Source organism: Barbus barbus, assembly GCF_936440315.1.
Source record: "Barbus barbus genome assembly, chromosome: 13".
NCBI classification, from domain to species: Eukaryota; Metazoa; Chordata; class Actinopteri; order Cypriniformes; family Cyprinidae; genus Barbus; species Barbus barbus.
Window position 1 is genome coordinate 24115174 of NC_136741.1, and position 13126 is coordinate 24128299.

The following is a 13126-nucleotide window of genomic DNA, read 5'->3' on the forward strand; positions in this document are numbered from 1 at the left end:
TAGCAGAAAGCATTTTCAAAGAGTTTCTTGGACAAACAGAATCGCACTCGAAGCTATTTTAATGAAATAAGCCAAGTCAATATATCTGACCAGGAATACATCTGTGGATAGATTTAGTTGATCTTGTTAGTGTAATTGACATGTTGACAGCGCGGTCAGAGAATGGAATCAACACAGTCCTGCTCATGCTATATGGGAGCGGCGTTTACATCATGACAGTGCTTATGTAAGATTCTAATTCTTTCTTGGCCTGGTTTTCTCTCACTCTCTCTGACTGTGTCAAACACTAAGGGCCATTCATGACCCTAAGGCTGGCCATGTCATAGTGTGTTTATGTCTTAGTCTCCTTGAATTCTTAAGAGAAGACATTCTTTTTTCCTTTGTTAGTTGCTGTAACGTGTGATGTTGGCTAGTGAAGCAGTGCTAATTTCTTTGCCCCACCTGTTTGAATGCTTCATATGAAGAATCGTGGCCACAAACATGCTTTCAGTGGAACTGGAATGGGATGAAATATTGATTTCCAACAAGTGTAGTCAATGAAGTGACCTCTATAAATGACCCAGCTGCTACACTGAGAATCACACTGATGACGCATGCAGGATCACTCTTGAAATTCACTTTTCTAAAATCTGAACTTGACCTGTCACATAAGAAAGGAATAATAAACCTCAGTGGATACCTAACGCAATAGTTATTCTCTCTCTACACATATTCAATGAGGTCCAAAAACTAAATGCTTTTATGCATTTTTAATTGAATACAATTGTGTTTATTGTAAAATATATTTCATCATAATATATTTTAGTGAATTAATTAATTTGAGTGAGTTAATTTATGCATGAACTTTTTAATAATTTGTAAATACCTAATTTATTATGTATTTATTATGTTTATTTCATAATCCTAAAGGTTATATAGTGAATGCCTTTATTTTGCATTGTGTGAGATAAGTAAATAATGACAAGATTTTAATTTTAGGTTATAAATATAGGGCTAATTGCAAAACGCTTTATAAAAATCATAAATGTAAAGGGATTTTCTATTTTAGTACACTAAAAATTCGTAAAAATAAGGCACAATGTACAGTGTTGATATAAAGGAATTTTCTGTATTGTTTTTTTTACAGGTGTTTTACCTGCATTTTGATTTCTGCAACAACAAAAAAATGTTTTTCACAATTTGAACCATTGCATTGTGTTTTTAGAGTTATTAAAACAGAAAAAAAGTCAATAGAAATAATATTTAATACAAATAATATATATATATATATATATATATATATATATATATATAGTGAAAATGCTTCTATTTTGCATTTTAAATTTAAGTTTTGTTCATTGTAAATTACATTTTTAGCATAATAAATTTGAGTAAATTTAAGTAAACATAAATGCATTTATTAATTAATTTACCTTTCATTTATTTATAAATGTTTTATTTATTTCTCAAATTTATTTGATAAATTGTATTTTATAAAATATATAGTAAAATGCGCAATTTTAAATGTAGAAATGTTTTGTTCTTTAAAAATATTTTCAGCATAATAAATTTAGTGAATTTGAACTTTTATTTATTTAAATAAAATTATAACTTTTTAGTTACTTATAAATGTTGTAATATTTATAATAAAAATGAATTTGATAAAATGATAGTGAAAATGCTCAAATTTAGCATTTTAATTGTAATTAATTATTTTAAGCATATATAATTGATATATATAAGATACACTTTTATTTCTTTGTTTTATAAATGTTCATTTATATTATTTTCTTTACAAGCGAGAAACTTGTCCCAGTTTGTCTATCAAAAGCGTCTCATATTAGCACTTGGAAAGTTGAAAAACATATAACAGAACGATGAATGAGAAACTAAATATTTAGAAATGTGTGTGCGTATAAATGTGACCTCAAAAGGTGTGACTCAGTTCAGAGAAAAAGACAAAGAAAGTGAGCAATGCTTTGCCCTCACAATGATCAATTCTTAGGAACACAGCGAGAACAAAGCTAGAATAGAATGAACTGAACTAAAATATAATGAGCATATAATGAGCTTGCAAATGTTAACTCTCTAAATGAGCAAGCTGAATACTTCAAACCAGTAATTATGTAAGCCAAACATATCCCTATGTTTCAGATTGGGGAGGAATTCATTTGATATTTGCATGACATTTTAAAGGAGGCGTAATTAGTGTATGTAGGCCAACACATGATCCCAAGCGCTAGAGAAAAGAACTAAAAATATAGCGATTTCAGTCTTACCAAACAGCTCCATTTCCATGGCAACCACTCTTCTGGAGAATAGGTGATGCTAAACTATTCTGACAAACATTCAGACACAAAAATCATGGCAAATCACTCACACTTGTATACATACATTTACATGGCTACTGACACATTGGCGCTCATCCATGATGTTACATCAAATCACTGGAACAATGTAGTCCACTGAGACACGGGATAAAGCAGATAAAACAACCAAACAGACCAAATGATTAAACGCACACTGTCCTCAAAGCCCATAAAGCCCATCATTTGGCATCTGAAGCCCCCTGTGGAGCGCTTAGTTTTGGACCAGCTGTTCATGGACCATAATTCACTAAATCTAGCACATTTGAATATTAAATGTTATTATATTGCCAGTCAAAGCTTGGGAATAATTACTATTTTTTTATGTTTTTGAAATAAGTGTCTTATACTCACCAAACCTGCATTTACTTGAGCAAAAATAAAGTAAAACTGTAACAATTTAATAACTGTTTTGTATTTTAATATATTTTAAAATGTATTTTTTTCCTGTGATGACAAAGCTGAATTTTCAGCATCATTACTCCAGTCTTCAGTGTCACATGATCCTTCAGAAATCAGTCTAATATGCTGATTTGGTGCCAAATTATTAATTAATTGATTTTATTATTGACTCTATAATAAACCATCAAATATTTTACTCTAAATATTCTCTGGCGAAAAAACTAGCTAGCTCCAATCTTAAAGAGTGCTGTTGATAATGCATGTCTGTTTTACATGTGTGTCCTTGTGTGACAGTGATACAGGTCTATTTGTAACCTAGACAAGCACCTGAATTCTCAAACAGCCAGTAAAGAGAAAAAGGTCAGGCCACTTGGTCAGGACACCTTGTGTTAAAAGTTTCACACAGGGCAACACATTAGCATCCTTAAAACCTGTGATGATGTAGAGTGATTTTCCGCTATTTCTTTATGGGGACTGACATCAGTGGATCAACCTTAATTTTATGAAGCTTGCTTGTGCGTGTGGTGCTGCTGATGATGCCATGTTTATGGGCAGAGGAGCGCATGCACCGTGGTACTCTCAAATATGGTGGCGGACTGTCCTTGCAGAGAAGAAATCGTTGAATAAAGTCGTTATTTTTGTTTTGTTTTTTGTGCACAAAAAGTATTCTCGTTACTTTACGGTTGAACCACTGATGTCACATGGACTATTTTAACGATGTCCTTACTTTGGTTTCTGTCTTGATCGTGGTTGGTCCCTTGCTGTCCATGGAGGGTCAGAGTGCTTTCGGATTTCATCAAAAATATCTTAATTTGTGTTCCGAAGATGAACGAAGGTCTTACGGGTTTGGAACGACACGAAGATGAGTAATTAATGACAGAATTTTCATTTTTTGGCTGAACTATGCCTTTAATATTTTTATTGCACTATTCTTTATTTAGCATATACAGCTCAAGACCCAAACTGGGATTTAGTGACTAATAGTGACTAGCTGTAATTTGATATATAAGATACAGCACAAAAAAAAAAAAAAAAACCAAACAAATCACAGTACGAGACCAGAATTTAGCACAAACAAGTTTTATTTTTCCTCCAACATACCGTTTATGACAGATATAAGATAGAGCTATCTGAACATGTCAAATAATAATATTTATTAATATCATTATTGTAATATTAATAACATGGAATGTAGTCTTCGAAGCTCCATTCACTTTTTCAATGTTTTTTCTTTTTAGTTTATTTAGGAAATATGACAAATAAATAAAGCTTTATTATAGTCTCTGTATGTCAATTAACTATCTGAATATAGTTGTCTCTGCACAATGGGTAAAGGTGCAAGGGGAGGGTGCTGTAGAGCATTAACAGTCTTTCTTTACACCATGATCCAACAAGGATTGCTCAAAAGCTAATCAAAGTTCCAGAACCTTCTCAAGGAATGAGGACGGAAACGAAATCAGGTCCTCCTTTTCAGTAAATAACCATTCCTCAATAAATAGAACAAAAAGGGGAATGGCAGCAACCTAGTAACAGTACATCGGGGAAAGTGAGTAAAGCTACTAAACATGGAGGAAGCAGATCGTGTGACGACTTGACGTCAGCTTCTCGACCCTTTTTAAACCTCTACAACAAAAAACAACTGAACACTTAGAGCTTTGAGATTTTACTGAGCAGAACGTCTTAAGGGATTGAAAGAACGAGGAAAAGAAAGAGAAAGAAACATTTTCCCATTCGAACGCCATGCTGGTTTGAACGAAGCTGGGGTTTAATCTGTGCTGTGGTCCTCTAGTTGCGAGATGATGGTAATGAGGTTCTCCAATCCGAAGATGTAACCACTATCCTGGCCCTCGTGGATTACACTGTCCTCGCCATAGTGCCGACACGTGGTGTGAGCAAAGTCAATCATGCGAACGTCCACCACCGGGCCACTGTCTGGTCTGGCCATGCGTCGCACCACAGCAGAACTGCTGGTGCCGCCACAGGCACCGCTGTTGCTACTGCTGCTGGCCGCACCTGTGCCGTGAGGGAATCCAAAAGCACCACCCTCCTCTTCTTCTTCCTCCTCTTCTTCTTCCTCATCGTCGTCTTCCTCCTCCTCATCTGAAAGGCCATCCTCTGCGGAGTGGCGTGATCGCGGAGGGTCTCCGTCGTATATTATCAAGAGCGAGCTGGAGTAAAAGCGGTAGCTTTCGCAGGCCTCCAGGGCCGCCTGCATGTCTCGCAGCCTCCGCAGCACTGGCGACAGGAGCTCACGTCTTAGGCGCCTCCCATCGTGGAAGAACTGAAAGATGGCCTCTTTGAAGCCAGACAGGGTCAGCTTACGGCCGTGGTACTTGTTCATGAACATGAGCTGCCCTGTGTCTGAATGGTAGACCTGAAGAAAAGTGAAGAGGAGCGTGTGAATAAAACATTGTCTTTAAGTGCTTCCAATATTATGGAATTACGCTCACGAGTTACACTAACCTGCATGCCGCAGAGGCGCACTCCGATGCTGGCGGACGTACTCTGCTGACACTTGCGGATCTGGACAGCCTTCTTCTCTTCAGATGCGTCATCCCCGTGCTGCCTCGTGCCCATCTTCAGATCAAGCACGCATGGAACTGTGTAGCGCCATGTCAGGTTCTCCAACAGGATGAATTCTGATGGGAGGGTCTGGGTTAAGGGAAACATAGATTCTCCTTTCTTTTCAGAACAGTGAGAGCAGAGCAGCTGAGAAGATCGTTGGTGTCTCCCTCCCCTCCCTCCAGGACATCTACAGCACCCGTCTCACCCGCAAAGCCCTCCGCATTGCAGGTGATCCCACCCACCCGACACACAGCTTCTTCAGTCTGCTGCCATCAGGGAGGAGACTGCGGAGTCTCCAGACGAGGACCAGCAGACTGAAGGACAGCTTCATACATCAGGCTGTCAGGAAGCTGAATTCCCTCCCGTCCTTGCCCCCACTCCCCTCTTTTACCCCATGCAACACTGATACTGCGACCCCCCCCCCCCCCCACACACACACTTAAAAACTGTGACCAGCACCTGTCACTTGTGCAGCATTGGACTGAGCACTACCTCATCCAGCATTGACTGCAAACTACCTCTTCGGATAGTCTGATAAAAAGACTGTTCTCTTGTCACTTTAACAGACTGATAAGCTCTTCTTGCACTACACATATATCTGCACAGTTTTGTTTTATTTAACTGGTTTGCACTATCTATTCTGCCATGTGCCTTACGCCACTTTATCTATCTCTTTTCTTATTTTTCTACAATGTCCTTAGACTGATAAGCTCCTCTTGCACTAATATACATATATATATATATATATATATATATATACACATATCTGCACAGTTTTGTTTTATTTAACTGGTTTGCACTCTATCTGCCATGTGCCTTATGCCACTTTATCCATCTCTCCCTTTATTTTTCTACAATGTCCTTAGACTGATAAGCTCCTCTTGCACTATGTATACACTCTATACACATATATCTGCACAGTTTTGTTTTATTTAACTGGTTTGCACTCTATCTGCCATGTGCCTTATGCCACTTTATCCATCTCTCTCTTTATTTTTCTACAATGTCCTCATTTGTATATCTGCATAGTTGTATGTACATATGTTTAAACTGTATTTATCTGTATTAGAACGTCTACTGTCAGTGTTTAATGTTTACTGTATGCACCAAGGGTCTGAGAGTAACGCAATTTCAATTCTCTGTATGTATGTGCTGTACATGTGGAAGAATTGACAATAGAGCAGACTTGACTTGACTGAACTGCTCTTCAATTAAGCTTTGTTTTTCTGCATAATAAATAGGCCCGTTTTATCTATTTACCTCACAATTGTCATTCTAATTGTAAATCTGCATAGCAATACAAGCTTTATAATGTGCTATTCAAGCTTTTTAATGTTTTGCATTTTTGTTGTGCAGTATGAATAGCTACATTAATGAGTAGTGATTTTAATATATATTTTTAGTGACTTAAATAAAATTTGGGTAAAATAAGTGCTTCTTTAAAATGTAAATGATTCATTTAAATACATTTTGTATTTAATTATAAATCTGTTATCATTCATTTGTATTATATATAATAATTTTTTTTATTACAAATTTCCATAATTTAGAAATACATTTCATTTGCAATAAATAAACTCAGTAATAATATATATTTATTATATGCAGACATTAAAATATAAATATTATAATATTTTATAAATAAAAGATATACATATGTTTTGTATAATAAATATATATTTAATGAAAATATACTTTTTATATAAGAATACACACTACTCTTATGCTTACCAAGGCTGCATTTATTTGATCAAAAATAGAGTGAACTGTAATTTGCTAAATATTATTACTATTAAATTGTATTATTATTGTTATTTAAATATGATTACTATTATTTTATAATGTAATTATTCCTGTGATGGCAAAGCTGAATTTACAGCGTTACTTAAGTTCGGTGTCACATGATCCTTCAAATCATTCTAATAAATTATTCTAATATGCTGATTTGGTGCTCAAGATACATTTCTTATTTTCAGTGTTATAAACTTATTTTGCTGCTTAATTTATTTTATTTGTTTTCAAGGATACTTTGATAAATAGAGAGCAAAAGAACAGCATTTATTTGAAATATTTTATAACATTATAAATATCTTTACCATCACTTTTAATCAGTTTAACGCATCCTTGCAGAATAAAATAATTAATTTCTTTAAAAAAGGTTAGGTTAAGCCTTACTGACCTGTGAACAGTGCTGTTTATGTATATAAATTTATGCCATTTACAATAGCAGTAAACTGCACTAGAACAATCCATCTTTGTTGTTTGTGGCAGCACTGAAGGATACTGTATTGGTTGCGGTGTTTTGCGTTCTCCTTCATCCTCTGCAGGTGTTGTTGGTGGCACTTGAGGCTCCAGGGGTTGTGCTTGAGCTGAGGGCCGGCAGCATTGCTACTCTCCAGGCTGTAGAACACCTCGGCCTGCTTCAGCCACTCCAGCTCCTCCTCGCGTTTGACACTGGAGGGGTGAGGACAGAGGGGGGTCAGCCTGACAGACAGATTACAGCTAACTTGGTAGAACTTGTTTTAAGAGATCTAAACAAATCCTTAAGTTTGAGTATTAAATTTTGGCGTGTAACTCGTCCTGTGCCGTTTGTTTATTTATTTATTAAATTTTTAACGCCAAACCAGCGTCAAGGCTATTTTCAAGGCAATCTCTGAATAAATTATACAAGGTATACAATTTCCTGTGCCGTTTTCCTGTGCTACAGACATAAACACCCCAAGTCATATGGCTTGTTGAGGTGGGATAATACCCATGAATCCTAAAATCCTAAATCCCCCACAAAGAACAAATGCCTCTTAGCTGGCCTTTCACCCCTTCCCCAGTCACACTGAGGTCACTTCTAAGTCACAAAGCTACACTGGTTACATAACCTCTTGCTAAACTTTGGCTCAAAACACACATTTGAAGCAGTCCGGTTGCCAGCAGCTGAGAGTGCATCTGCTCTGCCCAGCTGGGTGTTCTGTGTGTCAGTGCGCTCAGCGCCTCCTCATGACGACAAGGACGCTACGATCGGTCACATTCTCATTGAGTCACACAAGTACTGAACAGGGCCATTATTACAGGAGAACACAGGCTAATATTATTCAAGAGATGTGGGGTATTGTGGCCTAGGTACTAAAGCTTAAAACTGCTAACTGAAAAGCTGCTGGTTCGATCCGCAAGGAACAGTATGTTATTTGTCAGTATTGTGTCCTTGAGAAAGACATTGAACCTGCCTGCAGTCTCTGATCTAAATACACATTTTTTACAAGAGTTTATTCATGCAAAATTTTGCTACAATGTAATAGGTGGTTGTCACATCAGTGCTATTGGGTTGCTCACTGTTCTGAGTGTCTTATAGCACATTGCTAAACAGTTATTAGGATATAGTAGGGCTGAACAATTTGGGGAAAAATATAATTAAAAATTGTGACTGCAATTTAAAATGCAAATTTGCTGCACAGTTTGATTATACATCAATATGACTATAAAATTACCAAAATTATTTTTATTTCATTATTTTTCATTTCATTGTAAAAAAAAATATTATTTAATAAAATAGTAATAACTTTAAATTTATTATTTAAATAACTTTAGAATGACTATATTAATAGCTGCTCTGAGATACTGTAAAAATATTGTTATTGTGAGCTGCATGTATTTAAATGAACACACTCCAAAACATACATGTACATATTTAATTAAACAGCATCCTTCACAATCTGATAATCGAACTAAGCCAAACTGTGATTTTGATTTTATTATTTCAATTAATCATTCAGCCCTACTTGTTAGGTGGATGCATATATATCAAAAAGACACACTCCCAAGTTTCTATTATATCCTGGTCTCTGGTCTCTCATTCAATGCAAGTCTATTAGATTTGTCCACATGTTAAAAATGTTATTTTTGTTGACTAAATTACATGTCATTAAATTACATGACTGTAACTATTCTTACAAACAATCATTGACTAAATTTAGACATTTTTAGACAAAAACAACGGTGTAAAAATGAACAGCACTTCTAAATTTCAATTCTTCAACCCTATTTTTGCATCTATTATGCATATTTCTAGGATGACTGCGCAATCAGATGTTACCGTCCCCTCACCTCTTGTCCTTATCCTTTCGAGAGTGTCTGGACCGGTCCTTGCTGTAGCCCTCATTGTCCAGCAGCATCTTACTGACCCATTTTATTTTGTTATTGGGTTCCAGGTCTGCCGAGGGGTCCACGTTCTCCAAGTCCCCAAGCTCACTGTGCAGAGGGTACGCAATAAGACACAAATTTCCTTCCTCATCCTCCTCGAAACTCACCGACACCACACCTGCAGAGAGATGGGAGAGCGATGGAAGAGGAGAGAGAGAAAAACAAGAATGAGGTCAGAGGTGAAATCATAGTAATTTCACTTCAGCAAACTGGAATTAGTCAGAGATCCAAGCTTAAAGTAAACGGTCTTGGAAATCTTTAACATCTCTTACCCACTTCTCTTTTTTGCACTTAAAAGCTCGCCAGTCTTTAACAAAAGCTACTGAGCCGACAGCACCTGATAGGAATCACACAATCCATAACAAACAAACAAACAAACAACAAGACAGAAATTCTTGGAAAAGAAAGAGAGGAAGCAAAGAAGGCTGAGGGTTGGGAAGAGAGAGAAGTCTATCAAACAACAACAACAGCAACAGCCAATGTACAGGAGTGGCTTCAAAGGATCAGTTTCTCAATCAGTCACAGCAAACTACATCAAACATCCGTTCAATCAATGCCACACAAGGAGGAAACCAGCCAACAAACGAATGACAAGAGGCTAAAAATAAGATGAAACCAACATTATTTATTGTATCATATCACTTCATGAATCAAATTCAAGAGCATCCAAAAAGCACAATGCATCAAAAAATAAACGCATCGCATGTAAACATCACAACAATTACAAGAATATTATGAACCCGAAAGATATACACAAGAAACATCTTTTGCACAAAAAAAAAAAAAAATCTGTTATTCCGAGAGAATAGAGTGAGCACAAAAAGGGATAAGGTCATGAAAAAGTTCATTTAAAATTCATATAGAAAGACAGACAGATATCAAATTAAAATAAAGATTTTTCTGTTGTAATGTTAGTGGTTTTTATTCTCTTTCTCAATAACATTATTCTAATATTTTTAATGTATCAAAGTAAAAAAAAAAGGTTAATACAATATTTAAAAAGAACAAAAAAAATCATGTAAATTATATTTCATCAGCATTTTTTTATTACAGAAAATGAATTTGTTTGATAAAGCATTTAAATATATATATATATATTTATAAAGAAATTTAAAAGCATTATTTTCAAAACAACAGAGCACAATGCAAACAACACAGTCAGAGTCTCGCCTAGACTTCCAATTCAGAATATTTAAATCAGGCACTCATTATATTATTGACAATAACTTCCTACCATTAAGAAAAAGAATGCATTTCATAAACAACCACAAAGATGCCCAAGCTTCTGTTTTGACATCATGCCCATTCCCCAACCTCACCCAATACAAAACTGTCCTGCACACTTATCACACTGGAAAACAGGCCATTTAAGATTTATGGTGCATACAAACTGGGCTGTGTGTAACAGAGAGAGAAAAATGAGACAGATGAACATAAGCAAAAATCTAAGCCGGTTGAACTGGTCTTTCCAGGTGTTTCCTCAGGTATGACAGCAAATTTTTAAACCACAAGTGTGTGGGAGGCAGTCTCTGGGTCCAGAAAAAAACCAACACTTGCCATTGCTGCTGCATTTCATGTTTGTTAAGCTGGGAAGCGCTCCACATTCAGGTATCTTCAAACAAAACCCAGACACCTAGGTGTATGCGTTAAACAAAGTACAGCCTTGCCAATAACTTACCTTTTAGGAGCCCTACTTAAATGGGACATTTACAAAGGCAGTACACCCAAATATTTAAAGTAATTTAAACTTCTATAAAACATTAAGGTTATGGTTGTAACCGTTCACTTTCATTGTAAACGAGGCACCTGCCAGTCACGTTCATTGTCTTTTTCGGTTCCACTAAATAAAGACAGACACCCGGGTTGGAACAACATGAGGGTGAGTAAATAATAGAAGAATTTTATTTTTTGTGGTGAAATGTCCCTTTAAGAATTATTACAACAGCGCCACCTTGAGGAGAATTTCGTTAAGACGGAAACAGCAGCACTGCTGGCCTTCATTTAACATGAAGATGTTTATTACAGTCTAACACACCGAAAAATATCACATTGTACGCGAAAGACAGTCATAAAAAAGAAAAGAATGGCTTTAATAGCCAGGACAACGGAATAAGACGCCACATGAGTAGCTACTTAACGTACCTCTATATTGCGGTGTAAACTTCCGCATGGCCGCAGGGAGGCTCTTGTAAAACTGGTGCTCTCGGGGGATGAGGGGCTTGCATATCGTCTGCTCCCCGAAGCGGAGCACACACGAGTGCCCCCCCACCTGGTGCACAAAGGGCTCAAGGAGCACCCCTTTCCCCAAATACCCCTGTGGCTCTGTCTGCATCCCCTCGATGGCTGGGCTCATCCTCCGGGGGCATTAGACTATCCCTCCTGGTCCAGCTGGACACCACAGACGTGTTGACGGATGAAAAGGACGAAATGGCCTCAATACTTTTTCTTTCTGTCTTTCGTTTATCTCGTTTCACGCTATCGTTTATTCACGGTCAGTGATATATTCTCCACCGTATAGCAGGACATAAACAAAAGAAACAGGAAGGAGGAAGAAAGGCGACACGACAGAAGAAAGAACACAGCTCTGTGTTTGGATTCAATCTTTTCTTTTACGACACGAATAATCTAGCTTGTATCTTCTTCTAGTTGTTCTAAGGGCGAAATTTAGGGGATTTTAAGCGAGAAAGAGCAGCTTAAACGCCCGAGCGCCGGCCGCTTTCTCTGAAGCTCTTCAACTGACACCGTAAGCTCTCGCCGAACTGACAAAATGTCAGCGCTGCATTAGTAGCTCCGCCTCTCGACCAATCAGAGCGCTGGAAACGGTGTTGGGTGGCAACAAGCGGAGAGGACAGAATGCGAACAAAGAGCGAGGAAGGGTGGGGGAGGGGAGGATGTTGTTGGAAAACAGTCTGGGGTGGAGGGGAGGGGGAAGCTGAGCGACTCAGCTGTTTTTCTCCCTGTGACATGGATGTATTAGGGAAGCTGGTAAGGTGCACATTTTAAGGTACTCGCAAGGGTCACTCACGACACGAAAATGCAGAAAACGCAGTTTACGGGGGACAGGAAACGAAAAAACAGATATGAAAATTTTCTATATTACCAGTAAATGAAAACTATAATAAACTAGCAGATAACATTGACTTGGCCAAGAAGTTACAGAAAAAAACAATAAACAACAGAGTTTTTTTTTCCTTCAAGTTTTATTTGTATAGCACTTTTCTCAATGCACATTGTTTCCAAACTGCTTAACATAAATAATAATACAGCCTTCTTTGATCATATTTACCAAGGGTGCCAATAATTCTGACCACGACTGTATAGCGAAAATGAATCTGCATTGTTAATCCTTTTGATCTTTTATTTAAAAAAATCACAAAAATCTAACCTTTCATTGGAGAATAAGGAAATAAAATGGGGGGAAATATCATTATGAAATAAATGTTTTTCTCTAACACACATTGGCCAAAATTAACGGCACCCTTTTATTCAATACTTTTTGAAACCTCCATTTGCCAGTTTAACAGCTCTAAATCTTCTCCTATAATGCCTGATGAGGTTAGAGAACACCTGACAAGAGATCAGAGACCATTCCTTCATCCAGAATCTCTCCAGATCCTTCAGAT

General features: G+C 36.9%; 1 protein-coding gene across 1 annotated transcript; it reads right to left on the bottom strand.

Annotated features, from left to right (window-relative positions):
• Positions 1 to 3641: 3641 nt before the first annotated feature.
• Positions 3642 to 12264, bottom strand: LOC306879602 (inositol hexakisphosphate kinase 2-like). Its single transcript, XM_079432676.1, has 5 exons — positions 11646 to 12264; positions 9408 to 9621; positions 7597 to 7766; positions 5211 to 5386; positions 3642 to 5121 (listed from the first exon to the last, which is right to left on the bottom strand). The coding sequence occupies exons 1-5, from the start codon at positions 11854 to 11856 to the stop codon at positions 4513 to 4515; spliced, it is 1380 nt and encodes a 459-aa protein (XP_079288802.1). The 5' UTR covers positions 11857 to 12264; the 3' UTR covers positions 3642 to 4512.
• Positions 12265 to 13126: the final 862 nt, after the last annotated feature.

Excerpts from the sequence above, each read along its gene's own strand:
- LOC306879602 (XM_079432676.1), bottom strand. The coding sequence starts at position 11,856 with ATGAGCCCAGCCATCGAGGGGATGCAGACAGAGCCACAGGGGTATTTG. Across the intron at positions 9,622-11,645 it reads GTTTACACCGCAATATAGAG|GTGTGGTGTCGGTGAGTTTC; the intron begins GTACGTTAAGTA and ends ATCTCTCTGCAG. Across the intron at positions 7,767-9,407 it reads CGAAAGGATAAGGACAAGAG|TGTCAAACGCGAGGAGGAGC; the intron begins GTGAGGGGACGG and ends TCACCCCTCCAG.